This window comes from Limulus polyphemus, unplaced genomic scaffold, assembly GCF_000517525.1.
Source record: "Limulus polyphemus unplaced genomic scaffold, Limulus_polyphemus-2.1.2 Scaffold134, whole genome shotgun sequence".
NCBI classification, from domain to species: Eukaryota; Metazoa; Arthropoda; class Merostomata; order Xiphosura; family Limulidae; genus Limulus; species Limulus polyphemus.
This window is the reverse complement of record NW_013665744.1, coordinates 130,455-146,039: the sequence shown is the minus strand read 5'-3', so window position 1 is coordinate 146,039 and position 15,585 is coordinate 130,455. Positions and strand designations below refer to the sequence as shown.

Below are 15,585 nucleotides of genomic sequence, written 5' to 3'. Positions count from 1 at the left end.
CATATAGGACAAGCATGTTCGGTGACGGAGGATTCGAACTCGCGACCCACACATTGCGAGTCGAGCGCCCTAACCACCGCCATGCCAGGCTCTTACTTTCAGCTGATAATGTTGTGTTTAATTAATGGGTTGTTTAATACATTTATTGTATTCAAGGAAAAATTATGTTATGTAGGAAAGATGAAATGGAGAACATGCCTCTCCAGCAATCGCTAGAAATATGCATGTATATGTGCGTGCATATATATATAGTTTTTCTTCACTACCAATTCAAGCCGTCTCCAACCATTATAAGGTAATTGTTTGCTTGTATGTATATTTTTTAGCACTTGAGTCCAATATGGATGATAACTATTTTCTTCTAATAAAAATCACTTTTAAAATTAATTTAATTTCTACATTAAACTTATAAGTCAAACTGATCGCATTACAGTGTTAATGGATTCATTTTTAACCTTTTATATTAGTGTGGTGACAGACAAATCATGACATTTTCTGGGATATTGCCCTCTTTTATTCGGAAATAAACGTGTTTTTGTGGAGATATTAATCGTATATGAAGAGGGGTAAAACCTGTTCAAGGTTAGAGCAACCGATGTTGCTACGGCTACCACTGAATCTTTCAAACAATGCCTAATGATTCTAGATCGAGTCTGTAAAAATAGAATGAAGCAAAAAATCTCTGGTATTTTTGCTCCTGGCTAATATGACTTACGTCATCGGTATTGTATGTAAAGAACTGATAATGTGTATGTTAGCGTGCTGAGACTAGGCACACGACTATACGGGTCTTAGGCAAAGTTTTGTATTGGATGCCCAGCAGTAACACTTTAACAACAATCACAGTTTCCAATGATTTCCATTTTCTGTAACAATTAAAATTATTGATTTCAAAACACCAGACAACATTGTAATTTGTTTCGTTATTATATCTGTCTAGACTTCCTTTGCCTTTAATAAATACTTTTTGTATCTTAATTTTGTACCGTTAATTGGTTTCTTTCCCCCTCCGCAAATGTCCCCTGATGGGTTGTTGGTTTGAATTCCGCGCAAAGCTACACGAGGGCTATCTGCGCTAGCCATCCCTAATTTAGCAGTGTAAGACTAGAGGGAAGAAAGCTAGTCATCACCACCCACCGCCAACTCTTGGGCTACTCTTTTACCAACGAATAGTGGGATTGACCGTACCATTATAACGCCCCAACGGCTGAAAGGGCGAGCATATTTGATGTGACGTATATTCGAACCCGCAGATTGCGAGTCGAGCGCCCTAACCACATGGCCATACCGAGCCCTCATAATGGGACAGCGGTAAGTCTACGGACTTACAACGCTAAAATCCGGGGTTCAATTCCCCGCGGTGGACACAATGTCGCTTTGCTCCAAAATAAAGAAACAAATATATCCGCATATAGCATTTCCAACGTAGATTTCTTACGATCTAATGTGAAAATACCAATTAAGACGTGAAATGTATCAATATTTGGATAGAAGTTTCACTGGAACAAAGTGGTATCAACTGTCAGCGGACGTACAAGGGTGTACATAAATACTATAAATATATATTAATCAAACTTACACGATATTGAGCAGAAACGAAGAACTCGTGATTTAATGTCTTTAACAAACGCACGTATCGCTGAGCTAATGAGCACAGATTATTTGTCAAAGAAAATATGTGTTGTTTAAACATCAGAATCCCTTCAACCTACTTTTTAATAGTTTCAAAAGCATTATAGGCTTTGTTGATAATTTACTTCTCGGCATGTCCGAATTTTCTTGTAATTATGAATTTAAAGTTTTTGAAGCCATGCGTACCCCAGCGGTAAGATACAACACTAAAAATCCAGAGTTCGATTTCCTGTGGTGGACAGAACGTAGATGCGCTAAAACAAATAAACGATGCCAGTTTTACTTCAAATTATAAATTCAATGAACTCTGCTTCAGCAGCCGCTAGAGGGACTTTAGTACGTCTAAGGCAACCAGAATTTTAGTTTTTACTCCTTTACCAAAATTCAGCTCAAGTAAGTTACGTTGCACCCGGATGAAAATGGTTCTGCTATTATCAAAATTCTTCAAAGATCAATGAAGTCTACAGACTAAAGTTTTGGAAGGATTGGACCAAGTGGTTGAGAAGACAGGAGAGGCAACCCCGCTTCCTGGGGGAATTGGGTTCTTGCCTTATAAATGATATAATTTAGGTGTACTAACTTAATTACTGGATTGAACGTGAACCACGAACAACTCCACAAACATTAACCACGAGCGTATCGAGTAAAATCATTCAACGTGAAAAGCTGAAATACAGGGAGAATTTGACATAAATTTTAAACAAAGAAACATAATTTCCAGAACGGAGATCGCTCGAAGGCTCGTCCAGTTTGGAATGTGGTGTTAATGGAAATTATTTTCAGATGTTAGTTAAACGACTAAACATTATAGTGAATTTGATTTATGAGAGATGACTAGCCTCCAAACACCTTCTACATACGCCCTTTATTAAATGACTCGATCACTTTATTAGTTCCAAACGTAAATTAAACCATGGAATACCAAAAACAGAAGTTATCTGTTCGATATTTTAATAGATTTTTTTCTTTTATGTGAATGAACAAATTACCTTATCGGAAATGTAGCAAATTTCTTCCTTCATTCATTATTTGTTTGTTTGTTTGTAATTAAGCACAAAGCTATACAATGGGCTATCTGGGCTCTGCCCACCACGGGTATTGAAACTCGGATTCTAGCGTTGTAAGTCCGCAGACATACCGCTGTGCCATTGAAGGGGGTGGGCTATTTATTCATTTATTTTTGCGTTGTAACAATATATACTTCGATTATCTTTAGATAATACAGCATTTTCATCTCTCAGGTTCGAATCCAGGACCTCCCGAACGGGGCCAGGAAAAAAAATCACGCTCCGCACTAGTCGATTATATTAGCCCAAAAGTTAGCGGTGGTGTTGACTATCTGTCTCTAGCCTGTCACTTCAAAATTAGGGATATCCCTTGTGAAGCATTGCATACAACAACAGCCTCTCGAATGCAAAAGAAAGCGTTGTACCATCTGAGATAAAGTGTTAACTACCAGGTTAGTCCTATAAGCAAGCGTTGTACCATCCAAGATAAAGGGTTAATTACCAGGTTAATCCTATAAGCAAGCGTTGTACCATCTGAGATAAAGGGTTAATTACCAGGTTAGTCCTATAAGCAAGCGTTGTACCATCAGAGATAAAGGGTTAATTACCAGGTTAATCCTATAAGCAAGCGTTGTACCATCTGAGATAAAGGGTTAATTAACAGGTTAATCCTATAAGCAAGCGTTGTACCATCCGAGATAAAGGGTTAATTACCAGGTTAGTCCTATAAGCAAGCGTTGTACCATCAGAGATAAAGGGTTAATTACCAGGTTAATCCTATAAGCAAGCGTTGTACCATCTGAGATAAAGGGTTAATTACCAGGTTAATCCTATAGAAAAGCACATTTTAACAACCGAGCCCAAACCAACTGGCCACTGTTTTTGCACATGTTATTACGTATATATTAAACCCATCTTGATATATAAATTATTTGTCTTTTAACGTTAAGAAATAGAATCAACTTTAATTTACTTTACCATGTACTTGTAATAACTTATAAAGTTATTAAGTAAAAATAAAGCAAAAACAACAACAAGGGCGTGGCAACATAAAGTACCTTATGTTCTTCCAATCTTCGTATCCTCCAGTGTCACGTGGCATGGGTTACATAGGAATTAAACTTTTAAATTTGCCAATGAAATCAAGCAGTGTATAAGTTGTGAGAGTTCAGGCTTTTGGGGGTATTTTTCATACTTCACAGTTTTATTTTTAAATTGAAGAAAATTAAATGGAATATGTAAAGATAGATCAGATATTCAATAGTTTTGAATTGAAGTTGAAGTTGAAAATAATCTAGATATATATATCATATATCTTCGATAAAAATAATAGGGCGTGTAAATTCCCTTAGACTTATCGGATCCCAGAGGAACGTTGTCCTACATATAAGAACAACCCTGTAACTACGTTGTTAAAGTTTGTAACATTTACTTCTGATTAGGTAAGCATGTGCACTATTACTCCAAACCTTAATACTTTACCAAACTAGTCTATTTTACACCGGTTCTTTCTATTGGTGCCAAGTTTAAATATTTAAATAGATCCGTATCCAGTTTTATACAAAGTGATAAAGATAAAAAGTGATAATTCGTTGTTGTTTTTTTTACCGGTAACAAATAAATAAATGTCGAACGAGAATAAACTAGTTTTCAGAATAAAGAAGTAAACTTACCAGTCCATCGCATGCTGACATGGCTACCTGGGAGTCACTGACGTTTCGTATAGTACCTTGAAACCAGCACATGGAACCTGGGCCTAACTTCATATGTGTGTTTTTAGTATTATTTAAATTTGATGACCGCCGTTCGATAATCATACCTGGAGCAAACAACTTATAGTTAGGCTGTAGTTCCAAATATAGGTCATTCTGAGCCAGATTTATACGATAGTGCACAATATCGTTGCTGGGTGACCGTTTTCTTCTGCGAAGATTATTCCATAAGTAGTGATGAGGCAAATGGTGACTTAAAAAATTTCCGTCAGATGTCACCTTTTGTGGGATTACCAATTCGTAGTTCTTCATAGAATTAAAAAATTCAGCTAAAATAAAACGAAAAATACAAATGGATAAGATTAAAATACTTAAACAACTCTGAGCGCAAAGTTCAGTTTAACTGTTCTCCAAAACCTTTGATCATCAGTGATTATTTCTACAGCAGGATCTAGTAAGTACCAAACCAAGCATCTGTAGCTTAAAACTAAAGAAATAAAATAAAACCGAAAGGTAGAAAAAAAAAGAAATTGTAGATACCTCAAATAACATAAGTTACTAAAATAACTTTAATTGTTTATTGTGGCTTTCGTCACACACACAAAACAAATCTTAAATATAATTTTGTAATTTTTATCAACGTGAGTGCTTCCCTACGCATTCTAATTACACAAAAATTATATATAGGAATCTATCAAAGTTGTAGTTGAGTCTATAAGGTACACAACTCGCATGTTTTTAATTAAAACGAATGTCTACAAAGCTATCTATAAAACTGAAGGCTAAGTTATGGCGCAATTATACAGTAATAAAATGTAAATGTTACGTTATTTCTTGACGAAATACCAAAGAACCTGAACATATTCTCATATATCAAAAGTAGATTTGAATCAAAACGAGAAAAATAAAATAACATTTTAAAGACAATACACAATTTTAACAGAAAAACAAATCCCTTTTTGGTATAGCTTTTCTCTTCAAATTCAAAACAAGTAGGAAAGTGGCAAGTTTGTGTATTTATTTCGCGTATACTTCAAAAAACAATTAGTGTTTTAGGAAAGTTTTGATCCAATGAATCCAAAGTCAATACTGGAATTTCATTATATCCTCGGTTAAAATCTAACGCGATGAATAAGTTTGGAAGTCTTCTTGTAAAAAACGTGATAGTTTAAAATTAAAGATTTAGATGAACGAAAAAAAAGGCATAATAATACTCTAAAACTTTTTGAGAATCAAAGTTCAGTCTTGTTTTGTTTTTTATTATTAAGAGGTTATAAGGTGGTTATTTTTAATTATTCTGTTTATATTTAGGAACGTATTCCTCTGTCGTTTAGTTAAGCTTTCTCTTGGATTTATTTATGCATAATACTGGCTCACACCGCGTCAGAGTAATAATATTTTCACAGCAAGACAAAATTACTGACACTGGGTGGCGCTGAAGTTTTGTCACTATAACTATAGTTCATGGTCGTATGTAGATTAGTGTGTCTCTGTACGTAAAGAAGTTGATCAGGTGTTTTGTAAATAATTAAAAATTGTCCTCCGTTAAATCGCAACCTTTTCATATGGTAGCAAATGAAAGTATACAAAAAAAAAAAAACGTAGACAAAGGAACGAGTGAAGATGTGTTAAAGATCAGCTCTTATAGATTAAGCTTGACTACTTTTTTCTCTTAATAGGCCCCTATTGTTCTCACATTGTTAGGATTAATTTTGTGTAAATTCTAATTTATTAACAGGATATTCTGCTTCACGCGGGAATCTTTTGCTGCTCCGAATAGCCCTAGGGTTTGCTTATATTTAACTACTATTGTGCTTATGCTAGCATACTTTGTCAGGTTACCTTGCAGTACTGTCTAGACTGTCATGTTCAGGAATGAGTCTTCCAGGCCCGTCTCATTAGTTTCTGCTGGGGTTATGGAAGTATCCATGGGTAAGGATGATTGTCAAGCCCGTCCACCTAACACGACATTCACTTCAAGTCTGGTTCAACTAATTTTTCTTAGTTGTATAGACAGTCAGGTTGTGGAAGTATCCATGGATAAGGATGATTGTTAGGCCGTCCACCTAACACGACATTCACTTCAAATACTTCAAGTCTGGTTCAACTAATTTTTTCTTTAGTTGTATAGACAGTCGGGTTGTGGAAGTATCCATGGGTAACGATGGCTGTCAAGACTGTCCACCTAACACGATTTTTCTTCAGTTGTCTAGACAGTCGAGTTATGGAAATATCCATGGGTAACGATGGCTGTCAAGACTGTCCACCTAACACGATTTTTCTTCAGTTGTCTAGACAGTCGAGTTATGGAAATATCCATGGATAACGATGACTGTCAAGACTGTCCACCTAACACGACATTCACTTCAGATACTTCAAGTCTGGTTCAACTGATTTTTCTTCGGTTGTATAGACAGCCTATTTCGATTTTTGAATCTATACAACAGTCTGAAGTAATTCTATGATCTGTAAATATCAGAATCGGTAAAAGTAATCAGTTACACTTAGATAAATCTTTAGATGCTATAATACATATTTCTTCTATCGTCAAGGTCCGGAAGTTGGCCAATGGTGGTGATTTCTTGGATGTGAAGTAATCTCACACTGCTACCACTTTATTGAAACTAACACAACTAGAGGACTGAAAGATCGTTGTTTTTTACACTGATATTTTACTGGACATCAATGGGTTATATCTGATGTTTTCAGAAATCGGTGTGGACGACTTCAAGGAGACACTGTATGGCAAAGGTACTGCATCCTTGTTGTTCAACGTTTCGCTCATAGTCAACGATTCACCCGTAAACACCTGGAGTGTTATTGTGATATTTGAAGGAAACAGTCTTCCACCAACTATATTTATTGGAGTTGGGCGATTGCCTGTTCATTCTTTAGTGGCAAGTCCCACCCAATGCTAAAGATGTCAATGTTACACACATTACTTCTAGCTGCAGGGAAACCTCTGTTGTTTTAGTTGTAATGGACCACATCAACGTAATGTGCATAATGTGCAACATTTGGGCAGTATCAAAAGCAGCTAGAGGCACGTGGCCTAGAATGTAGTAAGGTTGTTTATAATATCGAGTTAGAGAGAATTGATTGGAGAGAAATCGGGCATTATATTAGGTTACAATTTTCAGAGAAATTAACTTCTATGACAGTAGTTTGAACCAACAGGTAGTTTTGTTGTTGTTTTGTATTCCCTAAGTAAGGTGTACTATATTCGTTTATCGTTATTTTCATTAACGGTATTGGTTAAACTACTTAATATATCTACTGTCATTACTTTTTAATTTAATTCTATTTATATGTCGTGAAATATTATTGGGATTACATCCTCAAATACCGTTAACATGATGCATTCTGATCGTTTGTTTGTTTTTGAATTTCGCGCAAAGCTACACGAGGGCTATCTGCGCTAGCCGTCGCTAATTTAGCAGTGTAAGACTAGAGGGAGGGCAGCTAGTCATCACCACCCACCGCCAACTCTTGGGCTACTCTTTTACCAACGAATAGTGGGATTGACCGTCACTTTATAACGCCCCCACGGTTGAAAGGGCGAGCATGTTTGGTGTGAGAGAGATTCGAACCCGCGACCCTCAGATTGCGAGTCGAATGCCTTAACCACCTGGCCATGCCGGGCCAATTCTGATCGTTAAGTAGAAACGTAAGAAAAGTATATATAATTAGCTATACTGGTGGCCAGTTTGAATTTTAGTTTTGCATTGGTCGGAAGTCAATATTAATCACTAGTACAGAAGCTAGTACGTTCATTTTCGCCCAACCTTCGTTACTGGGCCATCTCACTTATGATCGTGCCCCGTTCTTGATTGGTGTGTTGGCTGTTATTCTAGTGATGCGCTCTAAATCTGCTACTGTGACTGTTTACTGTAACCTTGCTAATCAAGGCTCCCAAACATATTTCTTGCCTTCAGGGGACCTTTGAAAGAAGAGAACGATGATTTCATTAACCTTCCCTTCACAATGGTTGAGATTGTCTTCTCTCTTATTCATCAGAATTCTACTCCTGGAAAGGATTCTGTAAGTTATTATATTCCATTACACCTTGGAGATTTTTACGTAAAATCCTTTTGGCTATACTTAATTATAGTTGTGTTCCTTTCTGGAATCGTCGCAAAATCATTCCTAGAGTCTGTGGTGTAAATAGACCTAGCAACCCGATAAACGCCAAACAATGTATAAAAGCGAAACTAATTGAGATACCAGATGTTCTAGAATAGATTGAACATAGCTTAAAGTGTCGCCAGTTATAATTAATAGAAATATCCTGAAAGAATGTTTTATTATCAAAAAGATATTTTGCAATCATTTTTCGAAATTAAGCTTTTCCTTTCTGGTTCTTTTTTTCCTAATTTTTTGTTTCAATGTTGTATTGTTGAATTAGAAGTGTTGAACTTCAGACGTATTGTTTGTGAAAATCCGGGCCCGTTTCGATTGTTTTTGGTGTGAAAAAAAAAAGGATTCGTTACAAGGTTGTGATTTAAGTTTTACATCAACATCGTATTTTAATCAAAGGCAACTTTGTAAAGTTAATTTCATTTATGTGAATTCCTTAAACTTCAGTATCTTTTTTTTTTCTTTGTTGTTATTAGTATTCTTCTGCCTACCATTTTATAGTCCAGAAACTATTTTATTTGTTTGTAATTAAGCACAAAGTTACAAAATGGGCTGTCTGTGTTCTGCCCACCACGAGTATCAAAACTCGGTTTCTAGCGTTATATATCCGCTAACATGCTACTGTGTGTGTGTAAGCGATATGCAGAGACGAAAGCGTTCGAAAACTCTTTAACCAAAAAGAAAGTCTCAAAACAAACAAACGACTGTGGACTGATAAAATAATAAAGGGGTTTTATTTCAGTTTCAGATGTTGTGAGCTCTTATTACTGGAGTAACACAAAAAATTTTGCTCGATCAGTTATTTAAAGTTTGTTTGTTTGTTGAGAAATATATTCAACTTCCAGAGGTTAAAAGCATTACAATATAAATTTCAGCTTTACTCTGTTTAACATTCCAACGAAACAAGGTAGTTAAAAATACTTTTTCACTCTTATGGACTTTGTGTATTTAATCATACAGTTTGAACCCAAAACATCACACAAATTTAACAAAACTTTATAAGTGTGCTAACGTATATATTATAGCTGAATAAATAACCTAGGATCCAAGCACTTTTGTGGGGATTCTCAGAAAAACTGGACAACTGTTGTAGATTTTTTTTTCTGTCATACTTTGGCTTGCTAGATGTCTGTGTGTTCTAAATTTTGCCTGGTTTGACTTTTATTACATAAATAAAAATAGTTTGACTTCATGTTGAAGTTTATAGCTTTCATTCTTAAACTATTTTATTTCATCTGACAGTTTGTTATTACTCTTTGTATCCTCCTGTGTGGAGAAATAGGGCAATGAATGGTACTAAGTTTTAACGTAACAAAACTTTTTTGGGGGAGGGGGATAGTATTTATAATTAAGCGTGGTACAATAACGAATAATACTCTTCATCCTAAAAACGTATCTTATGTCATGAGTTGACATTGAAAAGATTAATAAGCCAGTTCGGACTTACGAGTTTCTCAATCAGTAGTAATGACTTCCGGTGTATAAGAACCACTCGAGATAAACGCTCGCCCGCGAAAGTGTGAGTATTGTTACTTGCATGTCAAAAAAGTTCACCATCGTAACGTCGCTTGGACTTTTTCGAAGTAATAGTAGGAATACACATCGATTTGATGGGTTGTGATGATTCGCCTCCGGCGAATAACATGTATCATCATGCAACAAAATAGATCCGGTAAATTTCGTAAATGCTACATTTTTTTTAGTCTTTTATCAATAAATCTGTAATCTTGTTTTACCTAATAAAATATATTTTGGTATGAAAACTGAAAATAACCAATGATTTCAAACTTTTAACAAAGTACTCGCCATCTCTAGTACAAAGAACCCTTTGGTAGTTATGTGTATGATGTGAGCAAGACAACCGTCCATATTATATCCTTCTACTAATATCGTGTCAAGTAAAATATTTTAAGTACTACTACTGCTATCTTTTTGGTTATTAAAGCAAATTTGGTGATGTTTATTTCATTTACTGAAGGTAATTTTGCTTGTGTACTTGTTTTAATTCTATTGCTTATAGAAGCTTTAACTTTAGTTTTTCAGTTTCCACTACGTTATTGTTAGTCCCCTGGTTAAGTGTTTGCTTTGAGTTTGACATCTGAGCTCTGAAAACGAGAGTAGTCCAAACATGGTTTCTAATTACATCCGAGTGTTTTGACTAGGTACAACGGTAAAGCCTGAACTACGTTCCAATTGTAGGTTCAAAAGTATCGGCCTATGTACGTAATATTAACACGTACTAATCCTAACAAGTACGTTCTGAGATCTTAGTAGAAGTGAATTCCGTTTGATTACTGGTTGATACTGTTCTTGCCAATACTGTATATAATGTTATTTTTCAGCTTTTATATATAATAAACTCGTTTTATATCATCTAATTAAAAAATATAAAACTTCTATAAACACTATTACATTTGATTTGTTTAAATGAACATTTTATTACAAATTTAGACCAATTTCAGCTTTTCAATTTATTGCCCCCCCCCCTTAAAATTTTCTGCCCTTTCTGGTTTCACTGCCTTTTATAAATGTGGTAGATTGGACTTTCTTCTTTCACATTTACAAAATTAACGCTAGGAGTCAATTATGGTAGGCCTCGTTATATATATTTTTTGCCTCCGACTAAATATTAAAGTTTCTGTCACATCTTCATCTACTTCTGAATTGTTTTTGTTTCCAACCGTAAATGCTATTCATGATGTACCTGTACGATGACAAAGGTGTAATAATACACATCTTTTATTTATAATCTGCTGTGTAAAATAAATGTATCATCTTGGTATAATCTTATGTACTGGTTATGTTGCGCTCATATTGACGTGGATTTGTTTATCACTGAATGCTTTGCAAACCCTTCGTACTTGTGAGATTCTGAACTGACTTATTCCATTATAACCTTCCTACATGATGACGTGTACACATATAAAATAAGATTAGTGTTAAAAGGGATGTATGTAGTGTGAATTGTAATCGGCTAATTACGAAAATTAAAGCAACTCAACACTTAATCCAGAAAGCAATAATTTACAGTCAGGAGTTTAATTTAGACATAAACTCAAGAATCCTGAGAATTGGCTTATAAGTTAGCGTTTTTGGCCTGTCAAGTGGATGTCTTGTGCAAAGTTGGCTTTCAATATAACAGTTGTTGTGCTCAACTTCCTCTTAGGTTATAATCTGCAGATTATCAAACTCCGAAATAATATAGAAAACATAAAAACATGGAACATTAAACCTCGTCAAAATCAAACTTTGCGGAATCTAGCAAGCTTTTGTTTCTTAGAGATGCAAGTTCTTGTTTGTTTTGTTTTTTTTGTTTTTTAAACACGTCTTTCATAATTACAAATTATCGTCTTTGTTTCTTTGTATTTCACACATTTTTCTTCTCGATACCAGTCCTTGGATTGTTTTAAAAATTCACGATAGTTTGTTCTCATCCTCATCTTCACGGAATACGTCATTGGTCTGTTTTGGTTTTTGCATATTTTCTTCTCGACATTATAAAACTTGGTTTGTTTTAATTGACAGCTTATGCTCTATACTCGTTCATGATTGTTTTTTTTATATCTTTCTCTTTCTTTTTTTTTTCTCACAGTACAAATTCTATTGTTTTCTCTTAATCTAATTCTAATGGTTCTTGGTGCATATCCTTGGCTATTATTCATGATATAATTTCCAGTTTTTTCTTTAAAAATCAACAATATTTTATTATTATTTTTTGCACAGGAGGTTTATAACATTAAACAAAATATCGATTTCTAAACTAATAAAATGTAATTTTTGAAACATAAAAGCAAAATAACACTCAAAATATATTCATAAATATACATTTACCCTTAAGCACTAGGAAATTTTGCAGTTAATTACAGCAAAAACAAACTGTAAAATGCTAACCTTACCATCGGGCTCCTGCATATGGTGAGTAAGTTAATAACTAACTACTTTTTTGTGTATTTCCTTATACATAGTTGTAGCTTATCAAGGTTAAAAGTTATATTATCGTCTTTCGAAGAATTCGGATTCCTTAAAAACACGTTCATGTCATTTTCCTTATTGAAAAAAATACATACGACATATTATATATTACATGGGGTAATTTTTTAATCCTCACAACGCCAGGTTTCGTTACAAGTTTACTGTGTTTAGTAACGAGGCCCTATATTAAGCGCATTACGTCTTTGACGAGGTAATGAGTTCGTGAACAAGCTGCTTGTACGTTCTGCAAACAGGAACGTCTGGTCATCTTCCTACCGGCGCCTTTGAAGCTGTGTAGCTTAACAAGCTTATATCTCGGTTTAAGCTATTGCTTTTGTCCGAATTTAACATCATGAGTCTGGCGCATATTGGACCTTTAGCTTGTTCGTTTAAAGCTGAGGCAAACGTGCTCCAAGTCATTCATTCTGAGCGATACTAGCTTACGTCTTGCAGCGTTCACTAAATACGTGGTTTATATCGCACGTAGAATGTCGGCTCAAGGCCTGGATTCGCCTCTTTGTGAATTTTTTACCTAAATATACTTACAGCCGGCATTTTCAAGAGGTGCAACGTCAAGTGTATTTGTATTCTATCACTGTACGTAATTATGCGGAAGGAGAGAAGAATTAATAATAATATATATATATATTTGCAGTGATTTGTTTGAGACCAGCTAATGAATAAATGAAAAAATGTATAATCTTCGTGACGCCTTTCACGAGGATTCACCTTTCATAATAAAAAGCAAAAACATTACTTCTGATCACAGGGTATTTTATAATATATATTTATAATTTAAAAGGCTTAGGTAAAAGGATTTATCCCAAAGAAGAAAAATATAAGCCATAAAACCTGCTATTAACAAATGTAATTTTTCAACAGTTTCCACAAAAGAGACGATAATTTTCAATTTTGAAGCATTCAAATTAATGAATGTGGCGCTGTATACAAGAGAAAAAAGAAACTTTCGCCTTTAAGGTTTCTAACCTTACAATTATCCCATTACACAGAAAAGTCAAGGTTTGTCACTGTGTAGACCATAAGTCTCAATATCAAGTATTCAAATTCAAGTCTTTAGTAAGTTGTAGAACTTATCCACAAAAGCTCCTTAAAATTACTATAATGTATAAATACTTAATCATGTATTATATGCGTGAAGAGATGGTGAACGAAATTTCCATATGAAATATTAAAACGATTTTTGTTAAACGACCTAAATGAAAAAATAATGAAAACTGAACGTTTTTCCTACCTTGCCGTGGATCACGGAAGAGGGTGCCGGCAGAGGTCAAAAGTCCCAGACCCGCGGCAGCTAGCAGCACCGCGGGAAGGGCACGAACCATCGTGGTACAGACTATCGCTTGCTCTTCAGCCTCTCGATGTGTACACGTAATATTTTTAATACAGAGACGTATGGTTCTAGCCTGTACGCTTACCAGTTTCTTCGTACGTACGCTTAAAACCACGTGCTTCTCTAAGGACGCACGAACACAAGTGTAAATCTGCTTTACTCGAGGCTCAAGCCACTAAATACAAGATGTTCCCAGAGCCTAGCGAGCTTGAGAAACTATCCTAGTGAAACTTAATCCACTTTGCTACTGGGTTTATATAAGAGTTACTGTCATAGGAGCTTCTATACTGAAGCTCAATCCAGTTGGCCACTGGGTACAAGAAATATTGTTCCAAAGCGTGTGATTGGCCGAACGAACACTGACCTGCACATTCAAAAGAAATAAGTACCCTTGCATTCTAGTTTCGACGATCATAGACGGTCGTGCCGTCTAAGCACGCTTTGCATTTTTCTGAGCCTTTTTAAATTAGTTATCCCTCTAGCGGTATAACAATGAAACTCAATTATATATAATCGCGATATCAATTTGAGGGAAAGAGAAAAAACAACGACGACGACTAAGAATACTAAGAAGTGGCTACTAGATTCAAATACACTCGTCATAATGCATTCATTGCGAAGACAATAGAAGTAAGTTATATCATAGAGAACACCCACCGCAGCACGTATCCCTATTGCACTCTGTATTTCTTTTGAGCCTTTCACTCAATAAATTTTCGTTACGCATCAAATATCCCCCGGTGGATTAGAAGTGACTTTACAAACTAACAATACAAAAATCCAGCGTTCTATTCCTGCGGTTAACAGAGAGCAAATAATCAATTGTAAAGGTTTGTGCTTAAACAAGATACACGTCATTTATTTTAACTTGCTATTAAAACATGTAAGGAAAATCAACAAGTGATTTGTTTTTCAAATATATATAAATTAAAATAGCTCAAAAATGAAGAACGTTTTGTGTTTCTGTTATTAAGTAGACATTTTTCCCCTTCGCTTAATTTAAGTAAAAACGGCCTTCTTGTATACCGTATGTCAAATAACAATAAATTCATCTTTCAACCTAACGACCTGAATGTATTTGAAAGATTTTCAATGACAGAAAAAATTGAATTTGTTTTATTAATTTTAGGTTCATCTAGTATCATATAATGAAATACAAAAACTAATCAACAAGCGACAGTTGAGTCAGGTGCTGCCATCTTTTAGTCACTATAGACAATTATAGAAATCTCAGCATATTAAAAATGCTTTTAATTGTGTTTTACATCGGCGAGTCATTCTAAAAATGAAATAAGCTTTCAGTTTCCATTATTGTGTGTGTCTTGACCCTAGGGGATCATGAAAGGGCTTCTGGGATTCCTATTTGTACAATAAACAGCAATACATCTTAATTCCATTTGGCAGTTAAGTTACATGCCTTGAATAAATTTATAATTACCTTATTTTAGTATCTGATGTTGTAAGTGGAATATAATGTAGGTTGAAGGGAGAGGGGGTCAAAAAATAAAGATCATCAAAAAACACCGGGATAAAAAAATTGTGCAAACAGTTTATTTAGGAAATAACTTTAATTTTTATAATCTCGAAATAAATTTCGATAAAGTTATTTATAATTTTCCGTGTAAGCTATTCCGTTTTAAATTCATCAAATTTTTTTGTGATGAAGAATTGGAATTTTTAGCTTGCAAGTCGCCGTATGTGCACGTGAGATAAATAGCCAGATGAGAGACTTCTAGGATTTAGGCTTAATCGTCTCTGATTTTGAACTACTAAC

The 15,585-nt window shown here is 34.8% G+C and overlaps 1 protein-coding gene across 1 annotated transcript in view; it reads right to left on the bottom strand.

The window, feature by feature from the left end:
• Window positions 1-14,231, bottom strand: part of LOC106473892 (A disintegrin and metalloproteinase with thrombospondin motifs 7-like) — a 120,010-nt gene extending 105,779 nt beyond the window's left edge. Inside the window, exons 1-2 of the mRNA XM_013934587.2 lie at window positions 13,713-14,231; window positions 4,313-4,680 (exon numbers count right to left, since the gene is read on the bottom strand). Coding sequence (XP_013790041.1) covers window positions 4,313-4,680; window positions 13,713-13,803 — 459 coding nt within the window. The 5' untranslated portion in view covers window positions 13,804-14,231. The remainder of the gene's footprint in view (window positions 1-4,312; window positions 4,681-13,712) is intronic.
• Between the last annotated feature and the right edge of the window lie 1,354 nt (window positions 14,232-15,585).